Raw genomic sequence first — 22,019 nt, 5'->3', positions numbered from 1 at the left:
TTAGCCTTTCTTACTCATTGACCCATTTGTTTATCTCTCAGCATGGACTAGTGGCTATTAATACTTTTTTTTCTGTTTTTGTTTTTTGAGGCAGTGTTTCTTGTGTAGCTTTGGAGCCTGTCCTGGAACTAGCTCATGTAGACCAGGCTGGTCTGGAACTCACAGAGATCCCCCTGCCCCTGCCTCCCAAGTTCTGGGATTAAAGGTTTGGCTTCATTTTATTACTTTGTCATTTAAGTCAGATTTCTTTGCTGTTTTGTAGTCCTAGGGATCAAATCTAAGATCTCACAGGTATAGGCAAGCATGCCAGCAACCACTGAGCTATTCCACCAGCCCTTGACTTAAAATTTAACTCATTAAAAAAAAAAAAAAAGGGCCGGGCGGTGGTGGCGCACGCCTTTAATCACAGCACTTCAGAGGCAGGCGCATCTCTGTGAGTTCCAGACCAGCCTGGTCTACAAGAGCTAGTTCCAGGACAGCCTCCAGAGCCACAGAGAAACCCTGTCTCTAAAAACAAACAAACAAACAAAAAAAAAATTAACTCATTGCTCCAGTTAACTAATTTGCTATTTTCATTGGTCATTGGGTGCTCCTTGAGTTGTTCATATTCCCAGGTGTTACATAACCAAGATTCTGTGTGTGTGTTGACTTTCCTCAGTTTTGTTTAGTTTATTTCTGACTTTCTGGCACTCCAAGATGCTTCAAGCTTAACTTACCTGTGTCCTTTTTGGGGGGTGGGGGGTTGAGACAGGCTTTCTCTGTATTGCTTTGGAGCCTGTCCTGGAACTTGATCTGTAGACCAGGCTGGCCTCGAACTCACTGGGACTAAAGTGCACCACCACTGCCCAGCTTATCTGTGTTTTATATTAGCCTGATAATTAGCCATTTTTGTGTTTTTATTAGCAACTGATACTTTCAGTTACTTGGATTTTAGCCTTTGGAATAGGTGTAGAACACCATCTCCTTGTTTTAATTTGCTTTTTTCTTTATTGAGCTTTTCTTTCATTTGCTTCTTTTTCAGTGTGCATCTCTTTGGCAGTATAACTTTATATCTTTTGCCCATATTTAGTTGGGTGCTCTTGAAGAGTTCTTTGTATATTTTAGATACAAGCATTAACAACATAGCATTTTGCAAATATTGTTCCCTGTTTGCATTTTGTGTTTTCATTTTTTAGTAGTATCTTCTTCAGAAGTGTTTAATTTTTTTTAAAACTGGTTTATTTAAATTTATTTTATATGAATTGGTGTGAAGGTGTTAGATCTTCTGGAACTGGAGTTACAGACAGTTGTGAGCTGCCATGTGGGTGCTGGGAATTGAACCTGGGTCCTCTGGAAGAACAGCCAGTGCTCTTAACCGCTGAGCCATCTTTCCAGCCCCATTAGTGTTTAATTTTAATAAAGTTGTTATTTTTCTCTCATCGATGTGGGCTTTGTTTGTTTGTTTGTTTGTTTGTTTTTTGAGATAGGGTTTTTCTGTATTGCTTTGGAGCCTGTCCTGGAACTCACTCTGTAGACCTGGCTGGCCTTGAACTCACAGAGATCCACCTGCCTCTGCCTCCCGAGTGCAGGGAATAAAGGTGTGTGCCACCAACCCCCAGCTGGTTTGAGCTTCTTGTGTTTTGTCTAAAACCTCATTGCCAAGCCTCAAGGCCAAATTTGGGGTTTTGATGTTTTGTTTTCGTCTTTTTGTACACCAGCTGAAAAGGAATTTTTGTTGTTTAGTTGCCTTTCCTTTTCTGTCATGTATTAAGTAATTTGGTATGTATATTAGCAATATATGTTTTCTCTTGCCTGATAGCATTCTGCCTTAATAGCTTCATTTTAATTCTTAGTATTAGATAATGAATTCTCCAACTTTACTCTTCAGTATCTTATTGACTATTTATTCTAAGTTGTTTGATATTCCTTGTATGCATTGACTGAGTGTAGTAATGCCTGTAGTCCCATCTACTTAGAAGATGGAGACAGGAGAATCACAGGTTTGAGATCAGCCTGAACTGTGCACAGTTTTAAAAATAGGAATAGGACTGAAGATGTATGGCATTGTGTTCAATCCCTATTATATATTGAAAGAACACTTTGGAAGTATTCGGGCCAAGACTTAGTCATATTTTACTTGATGGATATAGCTATGTTTGAGTTCACTGAAAAATCAAGCTAAATTATTTCCTATTGTTTTATGAAGACAATATAGTAAATTTGAGCTTGTTACTGGGGGGATGTTTTCTAATTAAATGGCCTTTATGTTTATCATATTTAAGCTTCACTTCATAAAATTGTAGTATTAAGAGAGACTGTGTAGTGTGTGTAGCAATTGGTTATCACAATGCTTGAATGTTTGGTAGGCTTGATACCATACAAAGGTACTGTTATTGTAGGGTTATTTGTTAATGAATACTCTGGGATGATAGAGAAACAAAGAAAATTTTCCTTATGTTCTTTTGATGGGACAAATATGTGAGGGTTGGCAATATTTGGAGGTGAAGTGCCACACTTCAACCTTCTTTTTCTTTTAGTTTTCAGAAACTGTTGTGGTGTGAAATTGGTAGAGGTTCCTTTAGGGCAACTCTTCGTTGCTCAGGGCTGGCCTTGGATTCTCATTATCTGATGTGACATGAACATATTCTTTGATTCTTCCCTACTCCCTTTTATGTATGTCTAGATTTAAGTGTTGCTGATTCCATCCTGCTTGCATTGGTACAAGTCAGATGCCCGTTATGTTCTTACTACAGTTACTTACTGAAGCTCCCTCACTGGGTCTCTTGCTTCCTAGTAGTCGTGACTGTGCCTGCTGTACCATCCTCTTTGCCGTGTTAACATCTTTCCCTACTGTATTGCTTGTTTTCTAACTGCTTTACCAGGATTGGACTTCTCCCTTTTAGATGTGCAAACTGTTCAGAGTCAAAGTGTCTAATGGGACATATTTTAATTCTCTTTAACTATTCATAAAAACATTAAGTTCTTTTTTTTCTTGATTTGCTCTCCTCTCTAGTAAGTTTAAGTAAAATTCTGTATTGTTGATATTTTGTTAGTCTTTTCACTGTATAGGAAGATTTATTTTTCTTCAAAAGTTTCTTTACCAAATTAAATAGACAGGTGTTCCTCTGTTCTGTAAATCTTTTAATGCCTTTAAAAAAATAGTACTTTATTTTATGTGTGTAGGTGTTTTGCCTACATGTATGTCTGTACACCCATGAGTCCCTATGTTGGAGGAGGCCAGAAGAGGGCATTGGATCCTTTGGAATTGGAGTTATAGATGGATGTTGGGAATCCAGGTCCCCTGGAAGAGAGAGCAGCCAGTGTTCTTACTGCTGAGCCATCTCTCCAGTCCCCATCTGTTGGTGTCTTAATGTGTCATTCAAATGAATTTAACATACTGTTTTGTACTTGTACATTTCAGAATAACTGACCTTGGTTTTCTGTAGATTTTAACTTGACTGGGACTTTGGTTACTCCAAATAAGATAGGTGAGGACATTGTAGAGTGGAGTCAGAAATGTGAAAGATTGAAAGTAGGTTTGGTTCTGGATTGGGCCTGGGCCTGGGCCTGGGCCTGGGCCTGGGCCTGTGCCTGTGCGTGTGCGCGCGCGCGCCCACGCTCGTGCACTAAATGTTTTATTTAGTGAACCATACTTAACTCTTGTAAACTTACATGTGCAGTCATGTTTCCTTATGGTATTTTAGTTTTCTCAACTAGTAATATTAGATAATAGACTAGTTGGTTTCTCAAGTTCTTCTGAACTCTCTAATTTTTACTGTTTTAAGTGAAAAATTATAAGGGTCCAAATATTTAGTTGTTGTAGCTAATAGCCAGAGAATAAGGCCTGTTTTATATTTTGGTTCTTTTGTATTTTATAAAAATAACTCCATTCAGGTTTAGGGTTAGGGACTTCATTTACACATTCTGGCTTTGGTATACTGACCTTTATGGAAGAAGACAGAGGAGTTTGGTAAGTGTGCGACCATGGTAATTGTGATAGAACTTGATGAGTGTTTGTTTGTGCTGCTAATCTGTGAAAAGGGTGCAAAAATACCAAGGGATCTGTGCAAGGGGGTCTGGTAGATTACTTGCTGTTGAGTAACATTTTGATGTTTGTTTTCATTTAAGTACCAAGGATGATATTGATTTTGGCGCCTTGGCTGCAGAAATAGAAGGAGCTGGTGCTGCCAAGGAACAGGAGCCTCAGAAATCAAAGGGGAAGAAGAAAAAGGAAAAAAAGAAGCAAGACTTTGAGTATGTTTTTAAAAGCATTCAAATTTTCATATCTTGAGTTTTGGAGTCATCTAATGATTCCAGTGCTTCAAAATTGTTTTACTCCTTTTCTAGTGAGAATGATATTCTGAAAGAACTGGAAGAATTGTCTCTGGAAGCCCAAGGCATCAGAGCTGACAGAGAACCTGCTGCAGTAAAGGTGAAAAATGTTACCATTCATGTCTCCTGATCTGTGTTTTCTTCCTAGTGATGTTTTGGGAGTTGCATGAGGAATCCTGTGATTGTATATGTTAATAGTTTGTATAAAACAGGTTAAAGGGAGGAACCAAGTTGTCTGAAAGAAGCAATGTTCTTTAAAACCTTTGACAGAAATACACTTTTTGGGAATCTAGAGGTACTTAATGCTGTATTGTCTTGATAAAATTGGTACATTCGGTAACAGTGTGCCATTTCCCATCTCCACTTTCATTTTTTTTTTTTTTAAGATTTTATTTATTATATATACAGTCTTGTGCCTGCATGCCAGCAGAGGGCACCAGATCCCATTCAAGGTGGTTGTGGTTGCTGGGAATTGAACTCAGGACCTCTGGAAGAACAGTTAGTCAGTGCTCTTAACCGCTGAGCCATCTCTCCAGCCCCCACTTTCAGTTTTCTATGTAATTTTTCATTATTGTTGCAGGGCACATGGATTTTGAGGTGTATGGTTGAATATGAATTGTATAACAGGCCTACCCTATTGTCTGTTGTGTGGTTTTTTTCTTTTCTTTCTTTTTAGACTTATTTTATATGTATGAGTGTTTTGCCTGCATATATGTATACACACCATGTGTGTCCTTGGTGCCCACAGAGGTCAGAAGAGAGGGCATCAGATTCCTTGGAGCTGGAGTTGTGAGCTGACATGTGGGAACCAAACCTGGGTCCTTTGCAAGAGCAACAATTGCTCTTAACTGTTAAGCTGTCTCTCCAGCCCCATACTTTTTATATTTTTATTCAAAAAAGATAAAAAATTCATGCTTCCATGAAATATTTTAAAATGTGTCCTGAGGGAAGCACTTGATTCTGAGGAGGTCTCAATTATTTTTAAGGGGTGACAATCTGTTGATATTTCTAACAAGGGAAACTTTTTAGCCTACAGAAAACAATGAAGAAGAATCTGCCCCAAAACAAGATAAAAAGAAGAAAGGACAAAAGGGCAAAAAAACAAGTTTTGATGACAATGATAGTGAAGAATTGGAAGATAAAGATTCAAAGTCAAAAAAGACTGCAAAACCTAAAGTGGAAATATTCTCTGGGAGTGAGGATGATGATGATTCTAATAAACTTTCTAAAAAAGCTAAAAAAGCTCAAAAATCAAATAAAAAATGGGATGGGTCAGAGGAGGATGAAGATAATAGTAAAAGAAGTAAAGAGCGTTCTAGAGTAAACTCTTCTGGGGAAAGTGGTGGTGAGTCAGATGAGTTTTTACAGTCCAGAAAAGGACAGAAAAAAACCCAGAAAAACAAGCCACTTCCTAACATAGAGAGTGGGAATGAAGATGATGACTCCTTCAAAATTAAGACAGTGGCCCAGAAGAAGGCAGAAAAGAAAGAACGCGAGAAAAAAAAGAGAGATGAAGAAAAAGCAAAATTGCGGAAACTGAAAGAAAAAGAAGAGCTAGAAAAAGGTAAAAAGGACCAGAGTAAACAGAAAGAACCTCAGAAGAAATCTGAAGAGGAAGGTTTGAAACTCAAAGTGACTCTTGATGCAGGAGCTGCCTCTGAAGAGAAAGGAGACATTCCTACAGCTGTAGAAGGTTGGTAATAACCACAAAAGCCTTTGACTTATGTCTAGTTTAAGTTGTGATCATTATGCTGTGATATTATTTTGTGACATGTATGTGTGGGTACATTTTCCTGTACATTTGAATATGGAGGCCAGAGTCTGATTGTAGGTCTACCACCATCACTCTCCAGCCTACATTTTTTTAAAATTACTATTTTTAAATATTTTTTATAATTGTAATTAGACCAGTTTTAAATTGGAAACAAGCCTCTTTTTTAAATTATTTTTTGAGATTATAATATTATGCCATTTCTCCCTTTCTTCCTTCTAAACCTTTCCATATAATATACCTCTTTACTCTCTTTCAATATTTTATTTATCTATTAATTTATATCTCTGTATCTATCTGTCTTCTATTTATTTTTTGAGACAGGGTTTCTCTGTGTAGCCTTGGCTGTCCTGGAACTCACTGTTTAAAACAGGTTGGCCTCGAACTCACAGAGATCCTCCTGCCTCTGCCTCTGCCTCCTGAATTATGGGATTAAAGGGGTGCAGCACTGCCGGCCTCTCTTTCAAATTTATGACCTATTTTTTTTTCTTATTATTAGTTGCTGTGCGATTGTCTCTCCCAGGAGTGTCAGAAACTACTCTCATAAAGTCTCACTCACATGATTGCCTAAGCATGAGTTGAATAAGGACAGCAACAAATAGACTTGCTACAGGGGATGGGACAAGCCCACGCCTCAACCCTACACAAGGAACTACAAACAACTAAGGAATGCTGAAATCATGATAAATAGTCTTCCATCTTAATTTTTCAGACAAGTTACCTCACTGAACATAGAGTTGAATGTTGAAACACCAGGCTGACTCATCATCGAGCCTCAGGATCCCTGCCTCTCTCTCCCTTCCGTTGTATTGAATTTACAAATGTGTGCTGCCATGCTTGGCTTTTTATGTGGTTGCTAGGGATATGATCTGCATTCCTCATGTTTGCATGGCAAGCACTTTGCTGATTAAATGATTTCTCCATGATATTTATTTATACACTAGAAATTTAATTTTATTATGACCATTTTTGCTGTTAATGACAACCAAGTGGCCAACGGAAGATTTTCCTTCCCAAAACTCATGGCTAATGAGATCTCTAAGTTCTTTCCTTTCTATTAATTAAAAGACTTAAATTAGTTAAACACTTAAGTAACAGTGAGCTTGCTTTTGTTTCTTTTTTTAAGCAAATTTATTTCATTTATTTGTTTTTCTGTGTGTGTGTGTGTGTGTGTGTGTGTGTGTGTGTGTGTGATGTGCCACTTTTTTAAGTTTTTGAGACAGGGTTTCTCTGTGTAGCCTTGGCTGTCCTGGAACTCAGTAGACCAGGCTAGCCTTGAACTCACAAAGATCTGTATGCCTCTACCGCTCAGCTGTATGTGCTACATTGTATGTGTAGAATTCAGAGATAACTTTTAGAAGTCAATTCTCCATTTACCATGTTGTTTCCAAGGATCAAACATAGGTTTTGAGGCGTGGTAGCAATCTCCTTTACCTGCTGAGCCACGTTATTGGCCCCACTTTTGTCTTTTTCTGTAATTGAAATAAATTGATCAATAATTGAAATTTAAACATTCTAACTGATTGCTTTCTCTTAGAATAAATATATATACATATTAGCTGCTTTAAGATTTTAAAAAATAATAGTTTTTCCTTAGTCTAGAAAGCTTTTAGTCACAAAAGTTGACCTACGTTTTTAGCCACTGAAATTTTTGTCTGAATTTTGAGGAGAATCACTATCACAGGAATATCACCAATTTTACTTCTTTAATGTTTTTGAAGTATAATTATATTTTTGTATTTTGTTTCAATATCCCCATACTCTAGGTATCATTTTTATCATCCCATCTAACAGAAGTGAAGTGGGCATGAGTTAATTTGATTCTTTAGAATTGTAGACGTGTGCTGTGATTACCAGCCTGAGAGATATCTGAAATGCAGGGTCTGTTGCCTTTTTCCTGCTGATAGGGTCTGAGTGTCATCTTGTGTTTGTCTGGAGGAACACAACACTAGCATTACAGGTACCCCAGTAGGCCAGCTGTTATGTCTGATGTACTCAGTACCAATGTACTGAGGTACTCCTGTCTCAGGACACCATAGTGCATGTTAGTCTAGAGCACTGGTGTCAGAAGCCTTGTCTCATGGGGGTCCTTGAATTGTGGCTACCGTTTACTCATTGATAGAGAAAACAACTTGAGTGCTTTGCCTTTATTCTTTTTAGTAGATGACAATGAAGGAGACAAAAAGAAAAAAGATAGGAAGAAAAAGAAAACAGAAAAAGATGAAAAAGAGAAAGAGAAAAAGAAAGGCCCTAGCAAATCTACTGTTAAAGCTATCCAAGAAGCTTTGGCTAAGCTTAAAGAGGAGGAGGAGAGACAAAAGAGGGAAGAGGAAGAACGGATTAAACGTCTTGAAGAGCTAGAAGCCAAACGAAAAGAAGAGGTATGTTCTTTGTGAAATTGCAAAAACTGATGGTGAGTTTTACTTGCAGTCTGTTCTCTATAAAAAAATTCTTTAAGGTACATCTAAAATTTCAGAGTTGTACAAGCATTTCAGTTATACTGACTGATCTGATATAAATAATAAGATGGAAACGGTACAAGAAAATCTTACCTTCGGCTCCGTGTGTACAGACTAAATTGCATGTGTGTTATGACTAATAGTATACCCTGGTGTTATTTAAGACTAATGTACAACATTTAAATATCTTCATTTACAACTTCCCAACATAATATTTTTCATGCATCTCAAGAGTTTGAAGTTTGTATTGCTTATTTTAAATTTTATGGTTCATTCAGCTGGTATAATTTTTACATGCTATGTACTCTTGCATAGGAACGATTAGAACAAGAAAAAAGAGAACGGAAAAAACAAAAAGAAAAAGAAAGGAAAGAACGCTTAAAAAAAGAAGGGAAACTATTAACTAAATCTCAAAGAGAAGCCAGAGCCAGAGCTGAAGTGACCCTTAAACACCTCCAGGCTCAGGGTAAGTAATGATCTTTTTGTTTGTTGTTGAGACAGGGTTTTTCTGTAGCTTTTGGAGCCTGGAGTCCTGGAACTCGCTATGTAGACCAGGCTGATCTCTATTGAACTCACAGAGATCTGCCTGCCTCTGCCTCCCAAGTCCTGAGATAAAAGTAGACTAGAGTGGGTGGCCAGTGAGCTCAAGGAGTCTGCCTGCCTATAGCTCCCGTTGCTGGGGTTACAGGTGCGCACTACTTAAGATTGGAGTTTTTGTTTGCTTGCTCTTTAGTGTGAGTGCTGGGGTTTGAACTCACATTCTCATGATTGCCCTGTAGGCGTTTTCCCAAATGAGCCATCTATTTTTCCTCCAAATTACTTTTTCATTTCTGATTTTCTTTGTGTTTTCATTAATTTCCACCTATCTTTCAAAGGTCTTACAGATGGGTTAGTTTAAATCTGGATCCAGATGTGAGCCATGGATTGCATTTGGTTAGTAGGATTGTCCATTTTGATATGCCATTTACTTATAGACAGTACTGAAGAGTCTACTAGAATTTGAATTTGTCTAATTATATTCTCTTGGAGTTGGTAAAGTAGTGTGCTTTTTTATCTTGTAGTTTCTGAGATCACACAGCTTGGCTGCTGTTTAGTGGTGCCGTGTACTTCTTCACATCAGGTGATACCAAGTGGGGCATTCTGACTTGTAGCAATGTCAGGTCTGACAGCAGCCCTGTTAACAAAACAGTCCAGACACCTCAATAATAGTTCTGATGTCCAGTCGGGGGTGACCTTTTATTCAGTATTCTTTAAGCATTACAACATTGGTAATAATGTAGTTTTGCCTTTTAGTCTATATTGAATTAGCCAAGATCTCTAAAAAGAAACTTTTCCTGAAACATAGCTTTCATACAGGAATGTCACCATTAAGTGCTTACTTCTTTCCATCCTAAGGTTTCAAAATAATCATTCAGTGTCTGACAACCTTCAAAGGTGACCCATGAGTTTAATTTTGTTTTTCTGTTTCTGGGAATATATTTAGTGGACATAATTGATTTTATCTCTTGAAGTCATAATGCCTTTGGTACTCATAGTATCATCTTTTATCCAGTGCAAGTCCCTGTGACTTTTTCATACAACCGAACTGTTAATTAATTGACTTCTTCTAGGTTTGCTGATTTTCTTGTTGAAGATCTGGAATTGGCTATTTACCCGAAGAGCCTGTCCTAGTTAATGGAGTTTAAAAATGACATGTTGGTCATATACTTGTCTTTTTAACAGTGGGACTTAAAATAGTGTCCTTACTCCGTTGAGAATATTTTACTTCTGGGTCTTCCCTAATTTCCTCCTTTTGTTCAATAACTTTTATGCTATCGTCACATAAGAGACTTGGTTAGAAATATATCAGTAGCTCACTTATTGTGTACGTTGTAATGGATGCTGTAGTGATCTTTGACATTGCTTTTCCCTCATAGAAATCTTAGCATTTGAGTTCACATAGGAAATGGTGATGCATTGAACTTAAGCAATTTGCTCAACGTTCAGAACAGAAATTTAATTTTTTTGTGATGAATTCTTTATTATGTTTGTGCTTAGATTTCAGAAAATTTATTCTTATTTGGGGATATTGCTTAAAAACCAGTAGTATTAGAAGGTACATTTGTATATAGTTAGTACCCAAACTTCAGATGTGACTGGTGACTATCTAGAAAACTAAAGGCCCTTAGGAGATATTTGAATAGAACAGGAAGAGAATGAGAATACTTTCCTGGGCTCAGAAATGCTGTTTTATGGAGTAGCTAGAGATGTAATTAGATGGAAATTAAGAGTTTTTAATTAGTTTGGTATCAGTCTTTAGAACCTGCTTGGAAATGATGATTTCTCAGGAGGCACTTTTGGGCCTAGTCTCTTTTCTCAGTCTTTATAATGCTGCCTAATGCCTGGCAACTTCTGGTTCACGATTGTCTAGAAATAGGAAGTTTGAATTCTTTAGCTTGATATGAAAGGCTCTAAGTTTAAGCATGTGAATCATCTCAATAAAAGAACCTTTAGTGTTGTCTCACTGTGTCTTTGAAAAGCAGCTCATTGAGTAGAGATAAGTTACCACATCCATTAACTTGCTCATTAAATCGTGTTCTTGGATATCTGCAGGGGCTTTCTGATAGTTCTGTGAAAATTGCTGTAGGTTTTCAGTCAACTGCTAAGTTCGTTGCAGGGAAGCGCTCTTGGAGAACTTGAGTGTGAATGCACAGACATGCTGGTGTTGATCACAAGTGTAGTATTTTAAGCATCCCTGTCTAGAAAAGAAAAGTCAATTGATTTAATCTGGGGTGGTATCCAGCCTGCAATTTCCTTATTTGGCTTAAGCTTTTTACCTGGTGGGTGTGGACTACAAGGCATGGAAGCTGTACTGTTTACTTTATATGCATAGCCTCTTTTCTTTGGCTTAATACATTTCTTTAATCATAGTTTTAACACTGATCTTTGCAATTCTAGCCATTATCAGTACCTACATGTATGTACATGTATTCATATTTTAAAGTTAAAAACATTCTTAGTTTTATTTTTTACTTTATTCAAAGTTCATACCATATAATTGCTACTGTTGCCTGTATCATAAAACTTCTGACCAGATTGAGTGCCTGTGTTAGCTGAAAGGGGTTCTGAGTGTCTTCTGGGTGTGTTACAGGAATAGAGAAGAGAGGTTGTAGTATGCAACCATTCACTTGTAGGTCTGTACCTGTAATCATAAACTGAGAAATGTGTATTTCCTTCATACGTAGTAATGTTACAAATTAGATTTGAGTGTGGTTTGCTCTATTGTCTCAATTTAATAATACCTCTTTACTTCCTTTATTTGGGAGAAGACAAAATAATAAAGATGATAACCATGAACTCAAACAAAAATAGACAATGACTTGAAATTAGATGTTTTTACTTTGGATAAGTTATTCAATTTTACTTGCATTGTTTTTTTTTTAATTACAGCAAATTACTACTTGTATTCATATATATTGACAAAAAGCTCAGGAGATACAGAAGCATTGTTATGACTGGTTTGTAAAGAGAATGAAAACTTACACTCACTTTGTAGAAGTTTTCAGTATTTCCATGGTAAATTACCACAGACTTACTACTTAGAAACACAAATTGTGTAGCATTTAATTCTGTAACTGAAAGTCAGAATTGGACTGAGGTGTTGGCAGGACCAACTTGCTAAGTAAGAATAAATTCTGTGGTCTTTTCTGGCTTCTAGAGGCCATCTCCAAATTCCACTGCTAGAGAGTTTTCTCTGTCTTCAAAGCCATCAATGTTCACTCTTAACTTTTCTTGTTCAGCCATATCTTCCAGTGACATCAGACTCTACTGTGAAAGACTGCGTGCGTGCATGTGTGCGTGGGCGTGTGCGCCCAGACTCTTTACTCATGAAGAGTTATGTGATGAAGTTGGGTCTACCCAGATAATCTAGGATAATTTTTATACTTGACACAAGTACTTAACCTTAAATCATGTTGTTGTAGTAGTCATCTTCATTGTACATCTCCTCCTCCTTTGCCATATCATTGTCTCCACTTATGAGATGCACGTGAGCATCTTTTTATCATGATCCTTGTTCTGCCTTCCACAGCTAAAATATGTTCTCATTTTCTTTGTGCAGTATTTTATTTGTGTCACATTTCATTCTGTCAAAGATCGTAATCTTTTGTTGACTAGAGATGAGTTAGCATATTACTCTGGTATGCCTGGTATGCCCTGCAGGACTGGTTGTTATTGTTTTGTTATAGTCACTTGTGTCACTTTAGTCCTTCAGTTTAGTTTAGGCATTGGTGAAAACAGCTGATTTATCTTAAGAACACTCGAGACAAATGGTGGTAAACTTTGTATTACTGAGGATGTATTTTAAAGAGTAGATATTAAAATATACCCTTCTTTTCTCTTTCTGGAATCCATGTGAGGTTTTTAGAGGCATATTAAGTTTATCTTTTGTCAGTTGTCCCCTAAGTATTATGCTTCAGTAATTTGTAGTCCCAGTTTATGGACTATATCAAAATGGTGAAGGTTTTTGTGGTCTAGGGAATGAGAGGAAACCTAGCTCTGGCCTGTGTTTTACCTTGGTGTCTTTTGGAATAAAGAGACCTTAATCTTACAGTATTGCATAACACTTCATGCTTAATGGTGGCCAAAGTTACTGAATAAGGGATCCCTAATAACAGAAAAGTTTGAGGGAATTCACTTCTACTTTAGTGGAGTGTTAGCCAAAACTAATACTAGTTTTATGAATTTAGAACACCAAGAGACCACCCAAACTCTGTGGAGTTGTAATTAGCCCATCCCCAGTCCCATGTTTGGATTTGGGGTTAAGGCCCAGCTAAAAGGGGAGAGCTGCTTTTAAAGGCAAAAGGCATCTTTGTGCAGATGTGTGCTTTCACAGGTGTGAACCATTTCGGGCCTTTTGCATTCTTGGAATGGCCTTACGTTTCTCACAGGACTGGCCTCAGACCTATGAGTCTCCAGCTGTTAAAAGTGTGGAACTTCTCAGGAATCTCAGAACAGACAACTCTAAAAGAACTTCATCTTTTCAACAGAGGAACCAGTAAAACAGTCTCCCAAGAGGCATGCTGTATAGGGGAGATTAGGGGAGAAAGCTGGAGAAAGAGGGTCTTACAGTGGTGTTCCTACCTGCCATAGCTTTGATACACCAGGGAGCCATGAGTGCTTAGAACAGGCTCATGTGAAGCACAGCCAAAGCTTCAAAAGCTGAGCTGTGATGTAGACTAATGACAAGACTGTTTATCCTAAAGATGCAAGGAGAAAAACCACTGACCCAAATCATCATGACCAAATTAATTAAAGCAAGCTTTTCTAAATTCATGTATGCTGCCTCTCCCTAAGGCAGAGTTCAAGAACTTGGCCATAACTGCTATCTGAAGCAAGGTGGTCATAAGGTAGTCGTAACAAGGTGATCCTAACAACAAATGGTCATAACAGCCATTTAAAACAAAGGCTTGGTTGCCATTTCCTGGAACAGGCCGTACAGAACCATTTGTAGTTAAGGTCAGGCATGGCTCAATACTTAAGAGATGGATTTAACTATAAACACAATGAACCTAGTTTGTCTTGACTATAATGGCTTTCAAGCCCAAGATGGAGGCAGGCTGGTTCATCCAAGTCCTTGACTTCCTAGTTTCTCAGGTACCAGATAAAATGTGCCAAGTATACTGTGAACAGTTGGGGGTGGATACTAATCTTTTGATGGACAATACTGTCAGTTAATACAGAAACTCAATAAATAGGTAAGTTGAGGAAACAGCATGAAGCAGATGGAACGGCCTAAAGCTAACCACACTACCAGTCATGTTAATTTGTAAAGGTAGCTTGACTGTCAGTTAAAGGAAGCCCACTTTTGCTAGAATGATCTAGAATAGAAGGACAAGTACATGATTTGGAAGGGGACTGCAGTTTTATATTAATATGAAATACGTTTCAAAAGGCATGAACAATAAAAAACCTTTCTGAAAAGGATGGTCCTGTGTGTGTGGGCACAACAAATTCATGCCAAGGTAGACTGTTTTTTTGAACCATAAAACAAATTTCAGGTTCTTTTTTTCCAAAAAGACTAAGTACATGCCATGTTTTATTGTACCAAAAACAGAATTAAGCTAAAAATTAGTTTTAGACATCTATTGGGAGCTTGGCGTAGTAGTACAGACCTGTAATTCCAGTAGTTGAGAGGAAGGACAGTTGTGAGTTTGGATCCAGCCTGGGCTACCATAGCAAGTTCTAGGTTAGTCTGAACTACACTATAGGACGGACCCTATCTGGGAAAAAAAAAAATCCCCCCAAAATAAATATGTCTGGGGAGAAGTCTACGTATTTTAGAAACTAAACAATACATTTATTTCTCCTTACTCTATTCAAAGAGGAATGCTTACTTGAGATAAGGAACACTTTTAAAAGGGGGTTGGGGTTGCGTGCAACTATCCACTTTGTGACTTAAGAGCTAGTTCTTAGAAATGATCAATAAAATAGATAAGCCACTAGCTGCATTGACTTAAAAAACAAACATTCAAAGCCAATATCCTTAGTGAAATGGAAGATGTTATTGTGAACAATTGCATGCCTGTATATTCAAAAGAATGCAATAGAACAACTTTAAAAAGGTACAAACTGTCCATAAACACAAACTTGCAGTTCTGGGGTCTATTTAAATTTTACTAAGTTAATTTCCAACAAAGAAAACAAGCTCCCAGGGAGTACATTGGACCAGTTATGCTTACTATATTCCAGAAATAGCTTACATGTTTTTTGAGGATACTTACACACTGAGATAAAGGCATTTCAAGAAACATTATGCCTCCAGGCTGGTCTGAAATTCCTTTCAATCCTTCTGTCTCAGTGTCTTTAGTATTGGGATTATAGGTGTGAGCTATAATACAGGTAATCTGTAATTATAAATTGGGTATTAATCCTGGGAATGCAAGGTTGACTCAATATTTGAAAGTCAATCACTGTATTTTCTCATATTAGCAATCTTAAGAATTAAAGTTAAATGATACATATCAGCAATGTGAAGCACAAAATTTACATGATACCTATCAGTGAATTCAGAGGAGCCATTTGACAGAATTGTCATTCAATATAATATTTATAAACAGTATCCGTGAACTTCCTAACCTGACATTCTAAGTCATCAGTCTCCTCCTGCTATCCCTATACCCCCATGAAAGGGCACAGATGTTATATAAGTGGTGAAAAGTTGAAAAAGAAGCCGGGCGTTGGTGGCGCTCGCGTTTAATCCCAGCACTCGGGAGGCAGAGGCAGAGGCAGGCGGATCTCTGTGAGTTCAAGACCAGCCTGGTCTACAAGAGCTAGTTCCAGGACAGCCTCCAAAGCCACAGTGAAACCCTGTCTCCAAAATCAAAAACAAAACAAAACAAAAAGTTGAAAAAGAAACCTTAACAGTGGGCTGAAAAGATGACTTGGTGGGTAAAGAAAACTTGCTGCCAAGCCTGACAACTTGAGCTTGATCCATGAGACCCACCCACATGATAGAAGGAAAAGAATGGATTCCCACAAACTGTCCTCTGACTGACTTGCATATATATGCTGTGGTGTGTGCCTGTGTGTGCACACAATGTCCTTACCTGTGGAATTAGGCTAAATAAATAAATAAATGGCCGGCAGACTGGAAAGGGGCAGTGAAACTGTTTCTGCAGGTTATAATTATCAACACAGAAAAATGTTGTAGCATCTCCTTCAAGACTACTGTAGAACTAAGGATGAGGGTAACAAGGCTGTGAATGGCAGATCAATATGTAAATGCCAGTTGTATTTTCATGCTGTCACTAGTTGCTGAAATTTTTTTTTTTAAAAAGCAAAATTTGAGCTGTAACATTTACTGAATCAATCTAAAAAGAAGGTGAAAGAATTATAAACCCATTATTTATAGTATCTGAATCTGAAAAACTACAAAACATCAATGAGTAAATCAAAGTAAGGTCTGTGTAAAACATATCATTTAACCACGAGACTCAAAACTGTGAAGCTTTCCAAAATTAATCTGTAGATCCAGTGGAATCTCAGTTGAAATCACAGGCTGGCACTTTATGGTGCTCTGTTACCTGTTCCTAAAGTGCATATGTGATGCATATGTGACGAGATTGAGATAGAATAGCCGAAAAGACTTTGGTTTAAATACCTTTTTAGGTTTGTTTAAGATGGACATAGTGCAGACATCTTTAATTTCCTGTACTTTGGGAGGCAGAGGCAGGGGGGATCTGAGTTGAAGACCCCCCCCACCCCTAAATAAATAGGTTTATTTATCATGTGTGTAGGTGTTGTTGACTGCATACGTATGTATGTATGTATGTATGTATGTATGTATGTATGTATGTATGTATTATGGACATGTGTTGTTTTGCTTGGTGTCCACAGAGGTCAGGAGAGGGCATTGGAACTAGGGTTATAGATAGGTTGGTTAAGTGCTGCCATGTGGGTACTGGGAACCAGACCCTAGTCCTCTGCAAGAACAAGTGCTCATAACCACTGAGCATCTCTCCAGCCCTACCAAAAATTCTTCTGAAAGAGGAGAGTAATTAGGAAGTCTCAAAATACCCAGTTTCAAGATTAACTCTAAATAAAAATTTAAAAATACTCTAAAGCCTCAAGAATCAATATAGTGTTATGTTGGCAAATGGGCAGACAAATAGGTTAACAGAATAGCATCTGTATATGACAAAGTGACATTATTTTCCCTGGTGTCTGAAAATTCAGTGGATGAAATGTATGTATGTTTTTTTGGTTTTTTGTTTTTTGGTGTTTTTTTTTACATATATAACAAAATGGTACTTAAAAACAATTGAATTTCTCTATGCAGAAATTTGTCTGTATTTCCACTTTTTATCTAAATATTAATTCAAAATGGATCTTAGTTCTAAATTATAAACCAAAAGTTTTTAGAGATAATGTTAAAAGTATAATTCAGGGGCTTGGAAGACAGCTCAGTGAGTAAAGGTCCCTGTCACCAAACCTTGATAACCTAAGTCCATCTCCTGGAAGCCATATGGTAGGAGAGAACCAACTTCCACAAGTTGTCCTTTTACCTCCATATGTGCCCTGTGGAATTATGGGTGCCTACATACACACAGATGTAATATAAAAGTAACCCATAAAAGGAAGGAAAATTCATAAACACCTTCCCATTGAATATTTTATAAAGACTACCAAAAGTTTGTAAAACTTGATCATTCAGTAATTGAAAAACCAGCAACTTCATATAAAAGCATACAAAAGATTTCAATGGCCACTTTAATCAGTAACCATGAATGAAGAAAGAATGCTCTATCTTAGTGCATTTTGAAGAACAACTGACAGTTTTGAACAAAATTAAGCACATCTGCTTTCCTAATAATTATTGTAGACTAAACATGATCAGAAGCCCTATAGCTATTAAATGGATTAATGAACTGGTGTGATACAATAACTCAGCAATTAAAAGATGAAGTACTGGCCAGGCATTGTGGGCTCACTTTTAACCCCAGCACTCTGAAGGCAGAGGTGGTCAGGTCTTTGTGAATTTAAGGATAGCCTGATTTACATGGTGAGTTCCAAGTTAGCCAGGACTACACAATGTGACTTTGTTCAAAATAAAACAAATGAAAAAGATGAAGTACTAATGATTTACATATCCATTTTGATGACAAAAGCCCGAGTGAAGATGCTACTTATTGCATATTTTGGGAAAAGCTGAACGGTATGGTTAGAGAACTGATGAGTCACACTCCGACTAAGACTAAGCGGGGTTTGGCTGCTTAAGATAGTAAATGGTAACAGTTGCTCTGCTTCATGGCAGTGATGTTTGCAAGACCTGTGCACTTGTTAGTTCTCAATATGTTTAAATGTAAATGTACAGATACCCTGTGCAGAAGCCATAGGTTTCTCCCTGAATCCTCTTATATTTTAGGATGTGTATCTTTGAATTGAATAAAATGTCCTTTTTTGGTTTCTCTAGATGGGATTTCTGTGTGTAGCCCTGGCTCTCCTGGAACTCACTCTGTAGACCAGGCTGGATGTGAACTCATGGAGATCCACCTGTCTCTACCTCCCAAGTGCTGGGATTAAAGGCATGCCCCACTGCTGCCTGGCTTAAAATGTTGTCTTTTTTTTTTTCTTAAAGATTTTATTTATTTATTATGTATACAATATTCTGCTTCTATATATATCTGCACACAGGAAGAGGGCACCAGATCTCATAACGGATGGTTGTGAGCCACCATGTGGTTGCTGGGAATTGAACTCAGGACCTCTGGAAGAGCAGTTAGTGCTCTTAACTTCTGAGCCATCTACCAGCCCCCTAAAATGTTGTCTTTTAATTTTTTTCCCCTTTATTAGAAGTGTTGAGATGAAGCAGGGTCTCACATGTAGCCCACATTGACCTTGAACCTAATAGAATGGTGGTCCTCCTACCTTAGCCTCTCAAGTGCTGGGATTACAAGTATGCTACCATGTCTCATATTTTAAATACTTTCCCTCCAGTATCAAGTAAACCATATAACAGTATAACTCTTAACACCCCCCCTCCCCGCCCCAGGTGTTGAAGTGCCATCAAAAGACTCATTGCCAAAGAAAAGGCCCGTTTATGAAGATAAAAAGAAGAGGAAAACACCACAACAGCCAGAAAATAAAGAAGGTTTGTATATAAAGTATCCTTTAGTTTAGAAAGGATTACATGTATCTTTTTCTCACAGCTTACAGCAGAAAGTATCTTTCTACAAGCATGCATGTATGAGGGATTTTGAGGACTGAGTCTAGGGCCTTGCTCAGCCAAATTGGTTCTTTTCCCTAGCTATATCTCCAGCCCCCAGCACTGCATTTTCCTACCTGTCATTTTAATCATTTTCACTTGATTCAAATGAGAGGCAAAAAGAAAAGTACTTTAGGGGTTAGAAAAGAGTGCTCAGTAGCTTAAAGTTTTTGCTGCTTAATCATGAGGACCAGAATTAGGTTGCTAGCATCCAGGTGTAACAAGCTGGATGTCCCACAAATGCCTAGAATTACAGCTCTCAGGGATCCAATTCCTCTTCTGGCCTTTACACAGGTGTGCACACACCTAAACCTTCAAAATAGTCACACACATAAACCTTGAAAAAATGCTTTAGATTGAAATATCTGCATCTCATTATATGAGTAGTATTGTTATGTCTGAAAAACAAAAATTAAGTTACTTTTCTTCTTGCTCTCTGATTTTTATTTTCTAAATGATTTCCTTTAAGTGTTATCAGATGTTTCCCAGACTTAGGAAGACAAGTATTCTTATATCAGCGATTCTTATACTGTGCTGAATAGGATGTTTGAAGAGAAATTACAAACTGCAAAATGTGGCTAATATACTTTCTGCTCCTCTTTTAGTATCTGAAGCTTTGGAAATAAGTGTTCCTGTGGAAGTCGTGGAGCAAGTAATACCAGAAAAAGAAGAGATACTCCCTTCTGTTGAACCAGGCCAGTAATACCAGGTTTTCATTCATTCGTATTACATAGTATTCATGGCTCATAAGCCAACATCCATTTGGATCCAATATTTTGGATCCAAAATATTACTAGCTTAGATGGTTTTCTTCATCCATTTTATTTTTTTCTTTAGCCTATCTCTTTTCATTTTCACTTCGAGAAATATCCAAGCGCTACTTTAATTGGTTTTGTTTTTCTTCAGTAAAAACGTCTGTTAGAGACACTGAAAGGTTTTGGAATGTCTTTGTTTTTATTTATGGTTTAAAAATCTCTCAGCCTAAAGTTTTACCTTATGGTGTGAAAGCAAATTACAACCACCTTTAGTTAGAACACTGTAAGAATCATAAAACATATTTTGAAACCTTAGAGGTTAGCTCCTATGTACTAAGTCTGATAAGAGCAAAATAAAAATCCTGTGTACAACATGTGGGTTGAAAGTTTTAAAGAACTGAGTTTATTATTCACACATCCTTTTAAAATCTAAGCATTTTGTTGTTTAGGTTTCTAGTTTATTCAAATACAAAATCTGGTTTAAATTTAGTATGATGTATTGAAACTATATTAAGAAATTTTGAAACATTGAGTCAGAGTAATTTACAGCATTCTAGACATATTGAAAAATAATTCTAAAGAAAACTGTTGTATAAACATTTTTCATAATTGAAGCTTGTCTTTTCCTATGTTCAAGCATAATTCAATATGCAGTCTCTTACTCTCTCCAGTACTTTCTTGTCATTAATAGCAACTTGTTCTTACAGAGGAAGAAGAAGAAACTGAGGACGCTGGCTTAGATGACTGGGAGGCTATGGCCAGTGATGAGGAGAGAGAACAAGGTAACCAAGAGTACATATTGATAAATCCACCAGTCATGTGTCACATGTGTTTCTGAAGCCAAATGAATGTGTTTTCAGAAGGTTGTATTTAAGGTAATAGCTGCCCAGAATGCACTTGCCTAGACATGAGTAGCTTGTCTAAAGCTCACCTGCCCAAAGCCTAGCAGCATAAGGCAAAGATTGGTGCGGTGTTGCTCACATTGAATGAGATGTTAATCTTTTGGTTATTACTCTTGCCTCATATGACTAAAACCCCTTTTTTTTGAATTTAATTTTTTACTTTTTTCTTTCCTACATTCTTGAGCACGTTTGGCTCTTTGATTTTTAAGGTCCCTCATTTTTTTTTTAAAAACTAAAATTTTTAGTTAATCAAGGGTTTCACCAAATTTGTAAGTTTTGATGTTAATATTGTCTATTTTCCAGTCTTATAGTTTACCTAATTTATTTAGTGTGTTTCTTAGCCTACATAATTTGGTGACCAGAAAATACCCATGATTCTGTGCCTGTATGTCTGTGTGTGCTGAACATTGAACCCAGGATTTTGCATTTACAGGTGTTCTACCACTGAGTTATTTCTCAGTGATTCTTTGGTTCTCTCTATGGAAGTATGGTGACTCTTGACTTACAAGCCAGTGTATGCTCAGATATTTTGTTTTCAAATGTGATTAGAAACTAGTTTGTGGAAGTTGTCTTGTTTTTTGTATTGAGACCAAGTATGCTGATTGTCTTATTCAAGACTTTATTATTCTGAGAGTTAGTGTGTTTACATGTGAGCTCACATGTGTATGCATGTTCTCTTACCAGTCGACATGTTGAAAAGTCTTCCACTGTGATTGTTTCTTTTCAGAGTACTGTTAATTTTTGCTTTATATATTTTATTCTGTGTTCTGTGTTATGGGGTGAATACAAACTTAGATCTTTCTGGTGAATTGGGCCCTCTATTGTAGTTCTGTTTCCAAGTAGTGACTCTTAATTACCATATTAAGTATCTCATATTCAGCTAAACTCCCCTTGACTTAAAAGGATGTTTTCTGTCTGTATTCTCCTTAAACCATTAAATGGCTTTGCCTGAGTATATCATTGCTGACATAGTAAAACACTGATTGTATGAATTGTCAAAAATAGAGATGTATTTCCTAGATTTGGAATCTAAGAATCCAGGATCAAGGACTGACATGGGTAGTGAGGGTTCTTCTC

At 37.2% G+C, this 22,019-nt stretch overlaps 1 protein-coding gene across 2 annotated transcripts in view; it reads left to right on the top strand.

Annotated features, from left to right (window-relative positions):
- Eif5b (eukaryotic translation initiation factor 5B) overlaps positions 1-22,019 on the top strand; it is a 54,691-nt gene that overhangs the window by 11,589 nt on the left and 21,083 nt on the right. Inside the window, exons 2-9 of one of the 2 annotated variants that reach the window (XM_027386811.2) lie at positions 4,108-4,233; positions 4,327-4,411; positions 5,341-6,004; positions 8,246-8,463; positions 8,857-9,007; positions 19,073-19,171; positions 19,891-19,980; positions 20,748-20,822. In XM_027386811.2, the coding sequence (XP_027242612.1) occupies positions 4,108-4,233; positions 4,327-4,411; positions 5,341-6,004; positions 8,246-8,463; positions 8,857-9,007; positions 19,073-19,171; positions 19,891-19,980; positions 20,748-20,822 (1,508 nt within the window). Of the gene's footprint in view, positions 1-4,107; positions 4,234-4,326; positions 4,412-5,340; positions 6,005-8,242; positions 8,464-8,856; positions 9,008-19,072; positions 19,172-19,890; positions 19,981-20,747; positions 20,823-22,019 lie in introns of both variants that reach the window. The other variant, XM_027386810.2, reaches the window with a different exon arrangement.

The sequence above is a fragment of the Cricetulus griseus genome (assembly GCF_003668045.3).
Source record: "Cricetulus griseus strain 17A/GY chromosome 1 unlocalized genomic scaffold, alternate assembly CriGri-PICRH-1.0 chr1_1, whole genome shotgun sequence".
Classification (NCBI taxonomy): Eukaryota; Metazoa; Chordata; class Mammalia; order Rodentia; family Cricetidae; genus Cricetulus; species Cricetulus griseus.
The sequence above is the reverse complement of the archived record's forward strand: the minus strand, read 5'-3'. Positions and strand labels throughout refer to the sequence as shown.